The 20,765-nt window shown below is 34.8% G+C and overlaps 2 protein-coding genes across 9 annotated transcripts in view; one reads left to right on the forward strand and one right to left on the reverse strand.

Annotated features, from left to right (window-relative positions):
- The window catches only part of LOC139989853 (myelin expression factor 2-like), a 91,168-nt gene extending 79,239 nt beyond the window's left edge, over nucleotides 1–11,929 (forward strand). For 3 of the 5 annotated variants that reach the window (XM_072008530.1, XM_072008545.1, XM_072008539.1), the window contains 7 exons: nucleotides 5,188–5,287; nucleotides 9,344–9,631; nucleotides 9,717–9,963; nucleotides 10,045–10,221; nucleotides 10,406–10,701; nucleotides 10,779–10,914; nucleotides 11,028–11,929. In XM_072008530.1, coding sequence (XP_071864631.1) covers nucleotides 5,246–5,287; nucleotides 9,344–9,631; nucleotides 9,717–9,963; nucleotides 10,045–10,221; nucleotides 10,406–10,701; nucleotides 10,779–10,914; nucleotides 11,028–11,083 — 1,242 coding nt within the window. In that variant the 5' untranslated portion in view covers nucleotides 5,188–5,245 and the 3' untranslated portion in view covers nucleotides 11,084–11,929. Of the gene's footprint in view, nucleotides 1–4,570; nucleotides 4,972–5,187; nucleotides 5,288–8,595; nucleotides 9,248–9,343; nucleotides 9,632–9,716; nucleotides 9,964–10,044; nucleotides 10,222–10,405; nucleotides 10,702–10,778; nucleotides 10,915–11,027 lie in introns of those variants that run through there. The other 2 variants (XM_072008552.1, XM_072008521.1) reach the window with 2 other exon arrangements.
- Nucleotides 1–20,765, reverse strand: part of LOC139989913 (neurotrimin) — a 473,537-nt gene that overhangs the window by 54,551 nt on the left and 398,221 nt on the right. The window lies entirely within an intron of this gene.

Here is a 20,765-nt window from a genome sequence, read left to right on the forward strand (position 1 = left end):
TTCACCAATTTTCATAAACCTCGGAGCTTTATTTACGCTCCGTTAATCGGTTCTTTATAAACGTTTGCTATACCTACGTCGAACACGATGTTTGGAGATGGTGGCAATCGAAAGTAAATATATTTTTCCTTGGGATTTACGTACGATGAGTGTGCGACCAGTTTGAAAGGAGATTTTCTAAAATGGGACGCTTATTTTATGGAACGCTCCCAAACATGATCGCAGATTTTCTCGCAAGTAGATGGCAATTTAGATGGCATTCTTGACACTCTTATAGCGTACACTTTACCGTCTCAGCAGATATCAGAAAAATTTTTGAAAGTATTATTGAGAATCGCTCTGTTACTTTTTCCATATTCCATATTTATCGATACATCCGTTTTTCAATTTCTTCCTAATCTTTTTACTGTCTATTCAATTCGAGCTTCTCAAATTACACACAACTAGAATCTTGTTTGGTTCATTTTTTTTTTCTTTTTTTATCAAACTAACCTTAAGGTATATTGCTGATAGTAAACTAGCAACTTTATCAGCATCCTGTAATATTGCAAGATTCATTTCTAAGAAAATTTTCACATAAACGGTTACGGAAGGGTTATGAATGTGTCTTCGCGTGAAAGTAATTTCGAGCGAGGCAATTTTTTTTACGCACGAACTGCTTTTCCTTGTTGGCATGTGTACAAGCATGCTCGTATGAAACTGCGAAGGGAGACAACATTTCTGCGCGAAAATTTAGTGGAGGTTTAGTTACAAGGAAAAATTCCAGGAGATTAATCTGCAAGATGCGGTTGTGTTTATTGCGGTAGAAAAATTTTGAATCGCATCTCCTTTTCGTCGCTCTTCTAATTTTTTTCATAAATATAAAACGCTTGTCCGCGTATCTTTTTTATGTTGCTCGTATCTCTCCAAACAGTAACAAAAAATGACGCTATTAAATGTACACTGACGATGAAACAAGTCTACCGCGGAGTATTGCATAAAGTTCTCGGAAACGTCTCTCCGAGTCAAAAATAAATTTTGCATATGCAAACGCGTGTAATTGCTAGGAACAGTTTACTAACTGAATATAGACGTACTGGATACCGACGTATTTATTCTGTCTTTTAATCGAAGAATTTTCCTCATATTGCTGTTGATTATGAAATGTAATGCACTTAACTTTTGATACATAAAATATTATGTAGCCATTGATTAAGTAATTAAAACATGATAAGAGTTAATGAAAGAAACATTATTTCCTTAGTAAACATACACATTTGTCTTTGCCTTTTACTAACTATAAACTATAAAACTGTACCATAAATTTTGAGATTATTTATCGACGAATGATTTCTCAAACCGTAATTGTTCTCATTGGGTTTTAATAGTGTGTAGGTTATAAAAATTATATACTTTATACAAAGCTAGAGAAATCTACATTTCCACGTTTCATTAATGAAATAACGCAGTAATATCGAATTTAATTTAATTTTTTTAATTTCTGAAGCATCTCGTATCTCGTATCGTACCAAGATAAATGATTGATCAACGTCTGCTTCGTAATCATTGTATTTTTAAAGAAAAGAAGTTTCTGACACTGTGATCAATTATTCAAAAATTAATGAAGGAAGTGCCCCGGATAATTAGCATAATGCATAACTCTTTCGTTGAATATCGTACCGAAGAAAATTTCAGAAGCGGATGAAGTCCCGTTATTTTGTAATTACGTAATGGACGCCAGTGCTAATCTTTTCTCCGATGTTGACGAATATTACACGCTTTCTCTGTATCTTCGAACGATCGTTGTTAATAAATCGTACACTCGCTCGTGGTAGTTTACGGTGAGTGAACAATTTGTTTTGAATTTTATGCTCGCACCTGACTAAAAGCATTTTATTAGTCAAATAATTTATAGGGTGTTATGTGAAAACCGACACGATTCCCGAAAAAATAACACAAAAAAATATATGAAGAACAAACGATAAATGGCAAAACAAATATATATATAATATACATATATATCTACATATATTTGTTTGTTTGTACTTGCTACAAGGAAATAAAAGATTCATACCTAAATATGCAGTTGATCGCATTATTTTTCTCCGATGCTGATATTACAGCCGTGATTGTGACTATTTCGAATTGCTTTCGAAACGTTTGAAAAATAATCGTTTGGGTTAACATGGTTTACAGAGGGAAAACACGGCGCTGTTAACGAACAATACGTTTTATTCTCTTTTTATAGCCTTAAAATTCTCAAATAACAATTTCATTGGTCGTATCAAGCGAGCCAATCGGTAACATGTATATGTATTTAGATATATTTGAAAGAGTAAATTGAAAAGCACAACTGCTGTGGTAAATTGAAAAAACCAAACGAAAAAAGAAAATTACTAATACAATATAGAATACAATCGTAATTATTACATTTATTGGAAACGCAAGCCACATACAGTATACACATAGTATTTGAGATTCCAATTTCTAGTAAATCCGCCTATCGAATACTGTTAAAATCTTCCCACGAACTTCCCTCGTAGTTGAGAATTCTATTGTCCAATGTACACAGAGTTCCACTACTTTGACCCCGGTTCAAGGCTTTGTATCTTCGTAGCGATTCAACGGGATTGTTTGTTTCGCTGTTTCGTTGAATTAGCCCTTCTCTAGTCGAACGGATTACCATACAATCGCAACGTGCGGTTGCATACCAAACAACAGCAAGTATCCCCCTTAAACTTCGCGACTACTGCACAAGATTTGTTCTTACATACCTCCCTTTCCTAGTTCGATGTAAGCTTACGATTTTCCTTATTGTCGCTATATAGAAAATACAAGGAGACAACAACTAACCGTAAGAACAATAGACCTTGCCTTCTCTGTTTCTCTGACTGCGTTTTCATCCAGCGTTCCGCGAGTTGGCCGCTATAACCTACACAAAACGCAGCTACCTCGAATCCCAACAAAGTAATAATTAATCCTAGTTAGTTTAACGTGCTACTTGGGTCGTTCCTGGATTCGCAAAGACGTCCGCTGAGCGCAAAAGGGGAAGAGGGCACATTATAGACGTACGAAACGCAGGACCGGCGAAACTTGCGTTATTAAATCCAACTACATGGCACAGAATGGAACTGGGCTCGAGCAGAAGATCGTTGCCACACTTCTGCTAAAGCTGACTTTACCGACGAGGATACGAGGCAGCCTGCCAGATATCGTCTCGCCTACCTAGAACCGAGCTCTTCGTAACTTTGTCCGTCTTCTGTGGTCTGTATGTATATTCAGCCCATTTGTTTCTTGTCGAGTAGATATTACATACGGTCGATGGTATATCCAGAACACTATTCGTCTTTCGATCCTATTAATGATTCCAGGACGAGTCTATCGAGATATGCTTAACGGTTTTAGCAATCGTTATATCTTTACAGGAGTTTATATCTCGACGAGGCAAAGATACTTTAATAATATTTATCCACCGATATGAAAAATCTGATAACACGATATACAAGTATATTAAATCTTTTGCTACTTGTTGGAACTGTTAAATTCTATTTGAGGCAGAAAGTTTGCAATGATTCACATATGAACGCTCTTCAGGCCGGATCGAAGTCACTATGAATTCCCTTGTCGCCGGTTACATCCGTACAAAAGCGCAATTTAGCTTCATCAATCAATAGGAATAGTTATAATTTAAGTTAACTAATATTGCATCCCAATCGATCGAACCAGTAGATTCGAATCTGGAACAAGGTTCCTTCTAAAGGTCGAACAATTTAATCCTAAATTATGACTTCGCATCGGTCACGTTAACTACGTGCCCGTGCATCGTTCGTACGTGCCAGCAACTATATACTTTGTCCATCGAATGACATAATCAGTAACAAAGTGTGGAAGAGAGCGAGAAAGAGAGAAAACGATAAAATATCTAACGCGTTGGTAAGTATTTGAAATTCTTTTTCGTTCTTTTTCTTCGATCGTGTATTTGGTTATTAGAATTATCGGTAGTTTCTATTATTAGCTTCCGTGCTAGAATTTGAAGTCGATTATTGTGATTTATTTTATAATATCTTTGCATTACATAATTGATATGTAATGCAATTGGATTAATAAACAATTTCATATTTGAGAACACTAAGTTCTTTAATCTAAGTCGAAGATGACATTGGAAAAAATTATAGAATTCATTTTGCTAGTTCGAATATATTTAGTTATTCCTTCGTTTCGAAAAACATTAAACGTATTACCCCATTGTTCCGATCCACATATATCTTAAATAGAATTCTAAACGATTAGAATTAATGTTCTTAATAAACTTTTCTACTTCTTTCGTACTGTTTCCTTAATTGATTTCGATAGTAAATATTTTTAAATAGACTTTAATTTAATTTAATTTGAAGTCGATTTATTTAATTTTATTGTATTTATATGTAATATTTGACAGGTTGCAATCAGTCATACTGTGTTGTATTTCCCGCGTAAATGTTCTATAGTATCGCCATCTCACGACTTTTATCAATAATTTTTATTGTTTCTAAACAGGACGCCATTACAAGTTCGGTTTTTGGCGCGTAGCATTATCGTACTCTTCAAGCAACTGTTTTTCCACGGAATTTCGGATTTGTTGCAAAGATTTTCGAGTATTTATAAAATGTGATACAGTTTATTACTAGAACACGTATCTCAGCCTTCGGTAACACACAGTATAATCTCTAAAATCAGTTATATTGCATTTCGAGTATTCGTTAACGTTCAGTGTAAATAGAGACACATATACATACATTCGGAAATTAGTTAATTCGACACGATCGACTTCCTGCGACATAAACACACATCCCCACCGGTCGGACATTTGAGAGACGAACGGGTCGCGGGGAGCGTCATTGCGGTGTCGAAAGTCGTCGCGTAAGGATCTGTCAATTTTCGTTGTTCGCGTTATATTAATTAATTGCGTGGTATCTTCACTCATATTCCGCTGCCTTCGTACGCTGTTATTAGGTTTGTATTATTAACAGTTGTTCGCTTATTAATTTATTATATATTATTATGACAAAGTTAAATAATATTTGACATTCTTTTTCGTTCTTTTTTTTTCTCGATCGTATGTTTGGTTATTAGCTTCCGAGTTAGAATTTGAAGTCGATTATTGGTTCTATCTCATTTTGATTATAATTCTATATATTTGTTTTAAATTAGTGATTTTCTTTTGTGCAGGTTGCTCGACCATAGCGGGACGATAACTGGGAATTCAAAATAGCGTCGTTTAGACGCCATGATGATCAACAGTGACAGCTTCTCGGGGACATTGAGTCAGGTTTGTTAGAATGATAGAACGTTTTAATTATTGTAACAAAAGCAAACTTATACATACGTTTATATTATCTTTTCATTGGATTATTGGTAATACAATTACGTATTTATTGTATAATACATATTTGATACGTATCTTTGCACTATGTAATTAATATGTAATATAATTGAACTAACGAATAATTGGTGAACACGTTTTTATTCGTCGGTTCGCTAAACGAAGAGGAAGTGCAATCGGCGTGTCACGAACAAAGCAATGCACGTGCCGCAATTTTTCGTGCTACCGATTGCGAAAGGTGATGTCGTATTGAAAAAAAAGGGGGAATAAAAGACCAAAGGTAGGGGCAAAAAATAAAATAGTGCCAGGCTGTGCAAAGATCCAACCCGCTTTGGTTCCAATGAAGTGCTATTTAGTTGGACTGCGTGTCCTATTACAAGCTCTCGTTCCGTTTTATAATGCAACGATATTTTCTGAACGTTGCCCGATAAATGAACAGCAATTGTTCCCCTGGTCCGCGTTTTCTCATTCCTTTTATTTTTCCCTCTCTCTCTCTCTCTCTCTCTCTCTTTGTTTCGTTATTCTCTTTGCTTCTTTCTCGTGCAATTTCCTTTTGAACTCGATCATTCGACATATACAAGGTGTCCTAGTAATCATGGTACGCTTGAAAAAGAGTGATTCTATATGAAAAAGTAAGTTGGAAATATGGAACGAAATTTGTTCATACGACGCTTCGATATCGAGAAAATCGAGTTGGAAATTTGTCAAGTATACTTGAACTTGGTTAAGACTGGATAAGACTGCATAAACGACAGGAGGTTATTGTATATGTGAAAATAAGTAAAAAATGTGGAATAATATTTCTTCACAGAAATTTCCAATTATTTTTTCGCGTAGAATCATTTACTTACCGATTATACCATTATAATTGTGACACCCAATATATCGCGAATATAGGAGCGGCGAGTAAAACGATGCAGTTCGTGGCAGTAATGATTGGAGATGGAGTCACGCGATCAGCAATACTTTGGTTCTGGTGTGCACGCGGCCTTAATTATTTTTACCAACCTTTCGTCCCAGACAATTCGCTACAACTCCCAAGATAATTTCCCACTTGGCGAATTAGCTTGTTCGCGGCTCGTGCTTAACGTCCATCGACCACCGATCTGGCTGTTCCATGTTCTCGTTAAATGGCAATCCAATTGCGTTATTATCCGTAAAATGGGATTGCCTTTCGAAAGATCGCCGGGGCACTCTTCATCGATCGCTTTCGTTTATTCGGGATTAGTCGGAGAAAGTGGCTATGGTTATTTAAGATGGATTGCTTAGCTGGCAAGTGGTTGGAATAAGGTTAACGAGCGTCTTAGTAGCTAGTAATTTATAGTTACCAGTAATTGTCTACCGATTTGTTAAACTGAATATCTAATAACGATGGCATTAACTACGATAACGTGCAAATTAGTAACGTAGGTTGCTAATATTAATCATTGGTTTGAACGTCTGTACGAGGATTATTTCTCGATGGAAAAATTGGAATAATTACAGTATGGCTCACGAAAGTACTTCAACACATACTATACAAAACTTTTATGCGTATATATTGTGTGTGTTATATAAAATATACTGAAATTCTGTTAGCACTATAACGAGGCACGACTACCATGGTTGTATCGATAAAAGTTGAGGCGAATCTGAAAATGTACGTAGAAGTTGGAAGATATTTATTGCAAGCATATGTATATTTAGAAAACATTAGTATGTGCCATGGAAATGTACTTCACCATATAATAAGTATTCCATTAAATAATTCTACAAAAAAATTGTTCCACTAGATATTGATTCCTATTAATATATCTATTGGATAATTAATCGTTTAAATGCTTTCACAATTTTTGTGGGATATACCGTTGCATTAAATATATTGTAGCTGCTATGTACATTTTCAAATTTGTTGAAAACTTTACCAACATAATCATGGGTGTCGTTGTTAGGATCTTCTGTTTTTTCTTTTTTTTTTTTAATTTGAGGAAATAAGTCAATATCTTACAATTTATTCTGTATTAAATATTTTACTCCAAAGTCGATTCAAAATTGATATACAAAATCCTTTACCTAAGCGATATAGGAATCCATACGATTATATAAAAACTTTGTACCAACAGCGAGCCTTAAATATTATTAAATCTAAGAATTCAACAATTTCAAAGTTTTCACACGTAGGCTGTTATATTCTCTATAAACATTCATAGAAAATTCTCGTTCTCACAATAACAATATATACCGATTGTTTCCCGCGTTATTGGATCATAAAAAAGCTCCCGGTCTCAAAGGTAACGTGCGCAACGTTCATATTTCGCTTAGTAGTAAAACGATTTAAAAGACGCTATCGTGTGGATGCAAATTCGTCGTGCAGGCCTCTCCCGGCACGCTATTTACGTTGCGGATAAGCACAGATTAATCCTGTAGAAAGATGCTCGTAATTCCCACAGATCTATATTGTGCATACGTTTGTTTGAACGTTATGTCTCACCCCTAATACGTTATTTCTCTTTCATCGTCGAACTTTTCCATCAACATAAAAAGAATAACATTGTAACTTTATTTCGATCGCGCGAATGAAACGTATCGCTCAAATCGTTTGGGAAGGATCACAATTGCGTGTAGGACACTGATTGTTTTTAAGATTTTTGAATCGACATGTGTTACTTACTGTATTTCGTATCCACTGTGCTGCCATTCTCTTTCTAATTTTACAATAGAAACAGGAACCTCCACCACCCAAAATTGTTGCGTACGTCAGAAGATTTACAAAATAATGACTAAGGGAAAGTTTATTTTCAATGATAGAGATTATATTTTCAAATTTTCCGTTATAATTTTTTAAACAATAAACTATCGGAATAAGAATATGAAATAAGAAACATTCTTGTAACATTTAAAAATAATCTGTTTAATTTAAATATGAATATTGATACGTGAATTATGATTGCGTACACAATCGAGTTTTAATTTTTCCGAAGACAATAACTCGAGTTTGAAACTGCTCGATCAGTTATGTTCAAATGTTTAATAATCAGAATCGTCTAATATTTTCTAAATATGAAATATAATTTATACATGCAACGCAAAAGAGTAACAACGTAATAATCATAGAAATATTATAATTAAATGATTCTTATAGTTTTATTCGTATCTTTTTAAATAGGAACTTATTTTGAATACAGTAGTTTTCGGTATGGTTTAGCATTTCCTCGGACGGCTATTTTATAGGACGGCTATTTTTAAATAATTTAGTTTATTGAATGAAAAAAGCGTTGACAATGAGTAAGCAAGATGAGTAAGTATAAAATTGATATTTATAATAATACATTGTCTATTCTTTGTCGACGTGGAGAATCATGTACAATTAACACAAACCGACGCTAATACATTTTCAACGTATCAGCAGTATAAATTTTTGTAGCAAGTATTTGTTGAATCACTCAATCGAGTTAAAATTTATACAAATTATATATTGAAAAATATATAATAAAATTTATAGGTACATATATTAACAAGCAACAGTAAAACGTGTTTTCCCTTACACGCCTTAGTACTGTATAATCTTGTTAAATATTGGAGGTCAAGTGCAGAATAATGAAGAGAGTTCGAAGTAGAAAACCTGATTGTATCAGGAGAGCGGAACGACAAAATCGCATAAATTCTACAGGCCGTGGTCGTAGTAGAGAACAAAACGATCGTGGTCGAACAGCTTCAAATCGACGAATCTACGTATCAAACACTCCCTATGATTTTCGTTGTCAAGATCCTAAGGATTTATCCAGAACAGAAGTTGGAAAAGTAGCTCATGTTGAACTTTTTACTGATGAAAATGACAAAGCAAGAGTTTGTGATACTGTTGAATTTGAAGATTTAGACTTGGTAAAAATTCCTGTAGACAAAATGCGTCGGAATGATAATAAAGAGGTAGTTAGTATATTGTTATTTTTTCAACTTCCTTACAACTTGGATGGGTACCATGTAATCAGTGTTAAGATCATATTTAATATTTATGTATTATAGGACTTTGATGATAAACGGGACAAATATGGCCGGATAGCAACAGCTCTTAACGATGAAAGAGTTCGTGATGATAGATTTATGGATTCTCCAAGGCCACAAGATGATGGTCGTCAAAATATGAATGCTCCTGCTGGTGGAGATAGTGGTGGTGGAGGCGGTGGTAACGACGGCGGTGGTGATAGTGGTAGTGGAGATAGCAAATTTGGGAATACCTATGGTCTACGTATTCAGTTTTTGAAACATTTAGGTATTAACGAACCTATAAATACTAGAGTATTTGTGGCAAATGTAAGTATATCTTGCGATACAGTTTGTATTAAACTGACAAAGTAAGTATGTGAAAGTTTATTAAGTTGTTGCTTTGTATATTTAGCTTGACTACACAGTGGATGAAAAGAAATTATTAGAAGTGTTTAGATTAGCTGGTAAAGTACTACATGTTGAATTAGCAAAAGATAAAGATGGAAAATCTCGAGGATTTGGAACGGTAGAATATGACCATCCAGTAGAATCTGTACAAGCTATATCGATGCTTCATAATCAGCAACTTTATGATAGACGTATGATTGTGAGACTTGACAGAGCAATTAAACCAGACACGCCACTAAAATTACCAGAAGGTACCTTTTTATTTCCTAAGAAATATTTTATTTTGTTATATAAACATATAAAAATGAAAATTGATATCAATTTCAAAATAGGATTAAAGGGAATTGGAATGGGTCTTGGAGCTGGTGGTAGTAGATTAGTGAATGTAGCTAGAAACATTTCTAATATAGAAGCAAATAATCCACCTGTTGTGAATCCTTTTTCTGCTCTTGTGTCAGCTACTGGTCCTGTTGAAGCTGGTTTAAACAATGTTGTGCCAGTACAGTTAGGTGAGTTTTACTATAAATGTAATATATAAAGTAGGATAGATAGAGATGCTAACAATGATATATTTATATACCTATAACATCTGCATTGACAAATTCAAATACTGCAGCTCTTCAAGCACGAGTTCTTTGCTGAATTCGTTGTTAACAAATGAGTTGGCTTCTAACTTTAATAATTTCGGCGTAGGAGTTGGAGGTTTGTCTAATTTACAAGCCTCTTTAGCTAGTGGACAAGGCTACAATTCATTTGCGCGGCGAGGCTTATCTAAAATGGACAATGATGTAGGCTTCGGTGGAAACAATACTTTTGGTGGTTTTAACTCCAGTGGAAGAGATTTTGACGGTAGATTCAACAGAGGGGACAACGATCGTATTCCTGGTGCAGGTGGTGGTTTTGTCGGAAATCAAGGTCAAAGAGGAGGTGGGAACAGACAGAATACATATGGTTCTCGGTCGGTGTCAGACACTATTCTTATAAGAAATGTATGTACTCTCCTTAATTTGTACACGACAACTAATACATGTATGTTTATTTATAAACATAAAGATAATTGTAACAGCTCCCACCAAACATAACATGGGAAATATTGGTAGACAAATTTGAAAACATTAGAGAGGTGAAATTTGATGAAATGCGGGAAACTGACACGGTCATGGTACGATTCGCATCTGAACGGGATGCTGAACGCGCTGTGTGTATCCTTTTAAAGAATATGCTAATAGTATAGATCGATTTTGTCTATTTAAGATAATACGTATTTTGAAGGGCATGTGTCATTTTAAAGATTTTTCTTAATTCTTATATATAGCTATAATGAATCGGATGCGTATCAGTGATAGGAAGATTGATGTTTGTTTCTACTAACGTACTTTAACCGTTCGATATGTTTCAACTGGTTGATAAATCCGGTTAAACTACTTTCCAGATCAACACTTCCTATTATTATAAATTAAACTATAATCAGATTGTGAATGTTTATGGAAACACATATCTTTACTTATTTTTATATTTATTTCATATATTCATTACATCTCTAGTATCATATTTTAAAAAATGAACGAATTCTTATATTCTCTTCTTTTCCTTATATTTTCATACATTAAAAGCTTTCGTGTGTGCGAAAATTAAAACCTTCGCAATCTAATTAGACACAATAAACACAAAGCAATATCTTGTACATTATCGTTGAAAAGAGTTGACTGAATCATCGAGCTTCGATTGACATTCGTAAAACCGTAAACGGTTATAGAACAACTGGGGCCCTCAAACAGCCTTTAATCGAACACATACACTGTTCCACCGTTTCTATTAGCAATAAATTCAATCAGATCTTCCCCTTTGCGTGGTTGTAAAATCTTGCTACTTCGAAGGGAAAACGGAAGCCGACATACACTTATCCGGACCGGATCGACGAATGTAAATTCGTGTAGTATCACTTAATTGTTCTGTCGATCGGAAGGAGCAACGTTCAGCTGGTTAGAAAAGAGGGAAAGGGTCAATGGACACGTATTGCCATTCACGCTCATCTTGCGTGCCACCTTTTCGTCTTTTAGGATTTAAAATTCACGAATTCGTTGTGACGAAGTTTTACTGTTCCATCGTTAAATTCTTTCCTAGAAATGTTTCTGCAACGTGGAAATCTGTATTACTATTGCGGGGACTCATGTTTGCATCGTACACAGATGTCATTTTGAAATGACATTCTATGCTTATTCTTATTTATATTATTAAATCCATTCGTTTCATTAATTTTGAGTGTTTTATACCGCAGTCAGCGTCCTCTATTTATATAAATATTTATATATAATATATATTAATATTTATATAAATATTTATATAAATAGCGAGAAATGAAAAACACTCGGACTTTATCTTGTTTCAGGAGGAAAGAGAATCGTTCGAATTGCCGCACCAGATTCGAACTTTGATCTGTCCTTTGCCGAGCAACTGCTGTTATCAATCGAGCTATGTAGGTCATCGACGTATTCTTTTTAAGTCCGATGCTCGAAATGGATGCTGTCTGCACTCTACCAGAACTCGTAAGTTCCCTTTTATGTGATATAGTTCTTTCCCAGCGGATCGTCGTATTTGAGTAGTTGTAAAACGCCGCGGTTATACTTTCGAATGAAGATGCAAGGAATTTATAGGAATTACCATAAAATTTCGAAGAATTCTCGAATTGCGACTCGCAAATAAAATATAATTATTCTGTGTTAATTTTTTAATTTCAATTTTCTGTTCTCGCGTTTCTATTTAACGAGTGTTAACAAAATGAAGATAATTTACAATCTTACCATTAAAATAGATAGAGGATTTTATCGAACAATTATTCGGAAGATTTTAATATTAGCAATACCAAATATAGAATACAAAGTCATAGAGGTTTGGTTCCGTTCGCACATTCACTGCTATCGAGACATACGTTGCACCGATTGCTTAACTTATCTTTTTTCATATTCAAGTAATATGATTTGAAACAAAGATTACTCGTTAAAATAGAAATGTTTACGATGAAAACAGAATGCAACCCGACAGATAGATAAACTTGTAGTTGTATCTTAGTAACATTGAATAGGTTAGTGAATAAGTTATTATTGTTATTTTCATATTCTGAATAACGTTGTAAATTTAATAAATATACGTTCCTGACAAAATATTTACAAAACGCCTACTACCATAGCCAGACAGATTCAACAGACGAAGTAGAGAAATAGAATCTAGTTTTGCAAAGAATGTTACGAAATGAACGAACTCTCTGTAACTCTGAAGGATATTTGGCACGTGACATTTCGTGAATACAATCACGTAAATCATTTTGAAATCTGTTTCACTGCCGGATTATCATTGAAATCGATCGATTATCCATACACCAGCATTGCTTGATTATAATCTAGTTCCTCGACGTTGGAACCCGAGATATTAGGGGAATTTAACTAGAGACCCGGTCATGTCCGAGATAGGGTTATGACAGCACGACAGGGATCACTCTAGTTGGATTGCTAATTGCTAATAGAACTATGAGTGAAATACGAGACAAGGGCAATGTCCCACATACGTTCACGTTATGAGCTCTTCAAAGTAGTTGATTTAAATTGGTTTATTCATATGGTGAATAAGCAATGAACGAAATCGCTGAACATAGATACGGGATGTATGTTAATATTAATAGTAAGTAGTAATAGTAGGTACACTCTCGTATATAGGTCACAGAACATTTACTAACTTTAAACACAAATTTTGATAAAATATGTCTGTAATAAGATCTTTAAACGATTTACTTTTTCTTATAGTACAGCCGCTTTATAAATACTAACTTCATTTCGTGATTATAAAATCCATGTATCTATTGCGTAATAACTGATCCGAGATTTATGATTAATAATGTATATATATATTACAAGAATTATTCACGTATATATCAGTGATGTCATATGTATCACTGTTTGAAAATTACTGTTCTGATCGTTTAAAGTTAGAAAAGTCACTTATCTCTGTCGCTTGGGTATCATCAAAATTAGTACAAATTTAAACAACGTTCCCTCCATTGCCAAGTTAACTTCTAAGATTTACTACATGCAATCTAGAAGTATCATAATTTCCCTTTACCGACTCACAGCCCGTCCCACACCCAGACGCAGCGTTAATCCGCCGCAGGTGGGCTTACGTAAAATATCCCGTTTCACGGAATAAATCGAGCAGATAGAAAAGAAATGGCCGAGACCAGGGAGCAGAGAGCGGTAGGATAGAGTTAATTAGCCACGACACGACGCGATGAACTACTTTCTGATGTCGCATCGTGCACGGCGTAACCCAATTTACGTTGGCAAAAAGATAGAAAAAAAAAGGGTTTCGGGACGAGCGCTCGGCCGCGCAACGATATAGAGAAGGAGTTCGGGAACCAGGAACGACAGAAAGAAAAATGAAAAATAAATGCACCCACGACAACACGGTGCACCACCGAGCTTCCAATGCTTTTAACTTTCCCCATAAATTTATTTGCCCTCCCTTTCTCTCATTTCTACGTTTCTCTTGCGTATCTTGCCTTCCACCGTTCCTTCCATGCTAGGATACCCAGCGAACTTTCGTCAAGAAACATAGTTTCTTTTTCCTTCCTGCCACCCCCTATTTCCCCTTCGTTCTGCTTATCTCTTGACCATCTGTCTCTATTCCGACGCCTCTCGTCCCGCTTTTTGTACTTCTATTGACCTCCTTGTCTCGCGCCCCGAGAAGTCGCGGCACTCGAATTAACCCGTGATTCTTCGACTTAGTTGCTTGTCGGAAAGTTTTAAGCTGCACGCGACCGACCGGCGCGTCGCCGCCGCCAAGAATAAACAGAATAATATTGACGATGCGATAAACGAGCAGAGGAACTTGCTGAATAGCTACGTAAATATAGACATTAAGCTCCAGAACGGTATCGTAAATTGTGGCGAATTGTATTTATGTGATGGATATAATTTAAAGACGTTTCCAAATTAGCGGGTTTTTTTTATGTTATAAGCAGCATCATATTTCATTGCGGGGAATGATAAGATACGTATTGATGAATATATGAAAAATATATATCGTTACTCGACGACGATACTGGCACGCAATTTGCTTTTATTCAATGAAAGGCCTACATTATGTTCTTATTTTTATCACGTCAAATATATTTATAATTCCATCAGTTTTATGTTAGAAGCAAAATTACTTACGCCGCTGTCAATTTGGCCTTAATTTTTACAACGCTGCCTCATCTTCTGGGACGCTGCAAGTGGAAAATTGTGGCTATTGCTTTCGTGAATAGCCACACATATTGTGCTAAGTCAGCCTTACAACATCGTGAAGATGTTCTGATGACGAAGATTTCTTTGTATATTTCAAAATGCCTCCCCTCTGAAATTTACATTTTCTGAGTCGTGACATCATCGATGCAAAGCAGCCAATACGGTTCTACTTAAAGAACACATTTCATCTTTATACATGCTCTAAACTGTAACATCATATTTTCTACAAGAAAATTACATATCAGAATGGTTTGACATAATTTGATATAAAATAATAATATAACTTACACCAAATCATTCTACTTTTAGCTGATACCTACATTTTTCGATATCAATTTAGATGACAGAGATTTTGTGTCACAGTGAAGAGGTTTCTCAGTTTTCCCAAGATTTTTACTACAAATGTTTCATAGAGGATATTGGTGTCAGTACAAAGTCACTCGTGAAATACGTGTAGCATACGAGATCTTTTTAATTAATGAATGCGCATAAAACACTGCATAAAATTGGCTCAGTGGAGTGTGTCAGAAGTTAAAACATCCGAAAATATGTTCATCGAAAGTTTTGAGCTTCGTATCAGAATAACTCTGAAAGTTGGAGTAATTAGAAAACTTGAACTTTACTTATTTGCATATTATGTCTACTGAATAATTATTACGTTCCTGGAACTTTAAATTTAAAACAAACTCCGTCTATATTAACTCAAATTTTTCACGTCAGAAATCGCAGTTTTATAAGAAAAAATGTATGTACATTTTTAACAGCGTGTAGCTTACTGTTTAATTATATTCTTCTTTATGTTATGATGAGTTAAATCAGATCTTTTCTCGCTCTACTAGAACATCGCAACATCGAATATAGTATAATGCATAAGTTTTAAATTACTGGAATTGAAAGACCATCTGTTAAATCGCGTAGAATTCAGATGGAGATCTAGCGATCCAGCAAACCTCATAGGATTTGTTGGATTTTTATTACATCGTGACAAATTCCTTGGACTTTGATCAAATTTGTCGGAATTCCGTCAGAGTCGTTAAAATTTCCATAAATTTAATCGGATATGTTACAACAGAATATTATTGAGATTTATGACTTTCTACTAAATTCCATGTTTACTTCGTCTAATCTTAATTATGTTTCTGAAATAACCGTTAAGAATTGGAAACTTAAATGTCATTCGATCAAAGCAGAAAACTTCTTTGTTTCAGAATTTATCAAAGTGGCTAAAGACTGTCAATAACTTTAAATGTAATAAAATCATACTATTATTCTTAGAAATCCCATGGGTTTATTACAATCTCGCTATAATTAACTTTAGAGGTAGTATTTGTATTCCAGTTTTCCGTTAGTTTTCGAAATCTGTCAGCAGTTTCATAATTTTCCTGATGGCTAATAGGTTTCTTCCACTTGCAATGTTAGCCAGTTTTGCTGAGTTCAGTAGATTTCATGGCATCTTGTAAAATTCGGTCAATTCCCTATCGAATCGAGAATCCGCCATGGTCTGCTAAATTTGTGGCTACTTCTGGAGGATCTGCAGAGTGTGGATGAGTTCCTGTGAAATTCGACGGGCTTCGAAACTGCTTTAATGTAATTGGGTTCGGTGGACTTTCTGCCTCATTTAGCAAATTTCAACTGCTTTCCAAAGCGTGCTACGCTTTTTCGAGATTGTTTCCTCATGCACTCGGTTACAGAGTGTCACTGCTACTTCAGATTTCCAATAATTTTAATCTTCCATATATTTTTAAGTATCGTAGAAAAATTTTACAAAATAATTCTTTAGTCAAATCCTGTGTAACTTTTGATATTTCTTTCTTTATAATGACAAATTCATACTGATTTTGAGATAAAATCTTATGAAATAGTAATACTCTTTTCGTAAGTCATGGAACATTTGCACTGTTGCGCACACGAAACTGTAATTATATTTATAACTATAAATAATTTTTCATCGTGCAATGATTTTTCGTTTTCGTGAATATAAACGATTCCATTGTTCGACTATGCGCGACGATGTTTACGAGAATTTCCAACATTGTGTAGATTAGAAAAAGACATTTTCGCCGCGCAGTCCATGGGGTATAATAAAAGCTGAATGAGCGGTTCGTTCTGGCCGAGATGCTCATTTTCTATGCTTTACGAGTTACGAACTTGTGAGTACGCGAGATTGTCATTGTTACTTAGGATACCTAGGATACAGCACTAGACTAACGTAAAGAAAAATTAAAAAGGAAACTTTCAATGGTGCTTCTTCATTGCTAAAGCATTTTTGTTCATGTTTTTATGTATAGAGAAGATTTAGCTCATGAAATATCTATTTTAATAAAGACTAAATGTTTCCTTTGTCTAGTTCTTTAAAAGGTTTCCTCAAATTTGTTACACAGGTTATCTGTATGTTATACAATATAACAAAAAAATTTCTTTTTATAAACTTTATTCAAAGATAGAAAGTTCTAACTTTTATATTCTAATATTTAGACAAAACTAATTCGAAAGAATTTCACTAGCGCAGAGAAGGAAATAGAAGCAAGTAAATTCAACTCAATTATTTTTGCTTCAACATATCACTTCATAGTCTAAGAATGAAAATGTGGTTACGTCAGGATTGAAAAGTTCGAGCTGTCTGCTCTACCTACCACCGAGGTTTCCGTGTAATTTTTAACGGCAGCCTTACCACGGTACTTCTTACATGACTTTTCACTTAAGCTCGCCCGAAAACTAGGCGAGTTTAAAAGGGGTAGTAACGTTCTTTCAGGTCGCTTCCTGAGTCCCTTCCCCCCTCCTTTTTTTTTTCTTGTATTTCCGGTGAGTAAAACGGCGAGCATACACGAGGACAGAGGTAAACCCCGCCGGATTACTCGGGATTCCGTCCCGTTTCCGGTTGTGCCCTCCGTGACTCAAGAGCGATTGCATCGACCTTTTGCTTCTTTCTCAACCAAGTCACGCGCCACTCCTTTGACGTCTACGATACTGCTCCAGCGGAATAACCGGAATCCTCGTCGGATACAATGCTTTCTATCAAATACTTCCAAGTAGGATCGATTAAATCCTGCGAATGTTTAACGTTTTGGATCACGTGTACCATCTACCAGGTTACCACTTGTCTGCCTGTTATTGTTAATAAATTAAAAAGACAACGGACCATGTTTCTTTTTAATATTCCAAATTAATTATTTGTTAAATTGGTATCGAACAGATGGACTCGAATAAGGAACAACACGTGTCATTCTTCCATACAACAGGAGAATTCATTTGCGTGTTGCTTTGTAAAATAAAAATTACTGTACGTACGTATTGGAATTTCTTTTCGATACCTTTTATCGTGTTTTGCTTATGATATATGAATTTACAATTTTAATGGATCTTCCAGAACTCGAAGTTTTATGGAGAAAGAATTATTGATGAAGGTGGAATACAGGTTTTATGAAACTGGTTTATAGCGTTGCTGAGAATAGAGCGATTTTTGGTCTGTCAAGGTTTTCGTGATTCGCTCGCTCTCCAGATTAGCTTGTTTCATGCTCGCCATTAGACGTACGAAATCTTTGATTACTTCAACATAGTGCTCATTAGGTTTTCATTGTGTAATCTGTGGCAAGGATATTAAAAATGATGAGTAATAGAATTGCTACACCACCCGTCGCTTCTTATTACGATGTTTACAAAAATAAAAGCTGCTACTTAAAAGCATACGCAGTCTATATATATTACAAACATGTGAATTGCTTTCATACACATAAAATCAATCCAGATTATGTTTCGATTTTCATATAATTCATTGCTGTGAATAAAAATCTGAATTATTGAAATTGTGAAATTCTAGATTATTGCAAAATTAATTGACAGAGATTAACTATGAATATCGGTTGTGAATTTCGGGTTTATTTCCATCTTTGTCAGTTACATTTAATTAGCTATCAAAATATCAATTATTGTTTAATCGAATCTACAAATCAATAATTACGTATATGAACAGTGAACTGACTAAAATTAAATTATTACGTTGCGGAATAAGTCCGACTGCCTTTCAGTGTTACATTTTGTGGAATATCATAAAAACACGTTTATGTTGAATGTATCGGACAAAATACAAGTAATATGGACAAATATTGTTTACAATTGCATCATTTAATAACAGTAATGCAGGGAAAACGGACATTATGAATATTTTAGACTTTCTCTTTGACAGCAGGAATCTCAGATTTACAACGTGTGTTTAATATTAATATTAAATATGAATCTTTCTAACCAATTAACTAAGGAATTTAGGAATTTTACAAATCTCTTATGAAGCTATGTCATGGAGTACGTAAATGAATACAAGCGACGACGAGTATACTCGTCAAACGCAGTTAACTAGTTAATATTTGGTAATCTTTTTACGAATGATATTACATATTTCAAGAATGTAAACATATACATTTCGGAGTGTTTCGTTACTTGAAAGGAGAAGAAGTTTCGAACGATACGGATAAATAAATAGGTTATTTACCCCATTTGTAAAATATAATGAAACAATATAAATAAAATATATCTTATACGAAATGTTTTGACATTTTAAAGAAATACGATCGAATTAGTACACAATCTAACATCGGATTGAAAAGGCTGATCAGATGAATAGGTCTGCGAAAGAAATCACTTTTCAAACGCTTGTTTAAAATATCGTGCCTAACAATATGTAACATGATGTACTCTGGAAATTATCGCTTTTCGTTAAGTCAAGTAATTATCGCTTTAAGTTAAGTTTTCGTTGACAGACTCTTGGAAAATGCCTGCTGACGAGCAATATTAGTTTGCGCCTTGTATAACATATACTACGTTTACCTACGTAATCTAACTATGTGTACCACCATTGACAACTATAACACCTCTAGAACATACTGACAAGGACAGACGTTGACTATAATAATTCTGTCACGACTCTGTAGAGTTTATCGATTAATTGGCACGTTTCGCGCTTCTCTACTCCACTCTCTTCAAGTTTTCTTCCATTAACTATAAGACGAACATTTCAACTCTTTTCTTATTTCCTGTTACGATGCGCCCTGAAAGTACATTTTATGTGGAATGATTTAAAAAGTTCACCTCGTTCTATTTGACGGTCAACTGTGAAATACAGAGGGAGAGAGTGAGTGAGAGACAGAGAGAGAGAGAAAGAGAGAACTTAATCCTATGGTACTTCGCGCGTTACGCTTAAGCTTTTCTAAAAGTTAGCAGTTATTTTAATATTCATGAAGACACATCCTGGACAACAACGGAAAGTAGTATTTGCGTCACAGAATTATGATCTACATTGGGTGCCCCGTATCCGAACACACGGTTGCGCTATGCAACTATTAAAAAATCATCAGGCTAATCCCGCGCGCGCTTTCGTTACCGTATGCAAAGCAGCTTTTGTTACTTATTTATACCTGATCGCACTTGGCGTCAAGTAATAATGACTTTCATCGCTTTTCCCTTCTAAGCTGTAAATGCTCGCAGCATTAATTTCTTCGGTCTGGAAACACGCATTTTAATGCACGATGCGTGTATCACGTAATTGTCGATTTTCCTTTCCTTTTATTTATTAAATCTTTTAAATAGGTAGATATGAAAGAAAGGTTTTCTAACGAAGGAAAAATACTTTATACAACAAAGTATTCTTTGTTATATAATTACATCGTATATGTCAGGAAATAGAAAACTTTGGAAATTTGCTTTCTATCGCTAAGATTTGCATTTAAAGGTTCGTTAGATCTGAAATCTAGAATAAGAGTCCGTATACTTGAAGTAATCAAAAA

This window comes from Bombus fervidus, chromosome 1 (genome assembly GCF_041682495.2).
Source record: "Bombus fervidus isolate BK054 chromosome 1, iyBomFerv1, whole genome shotgun sequence".
Lineage (NCBI taxonomy): Eukaryota > Metazoa > Arthropoda > Insecta > Hymenoptera > Apidae > Bombus > Bombus fervidus.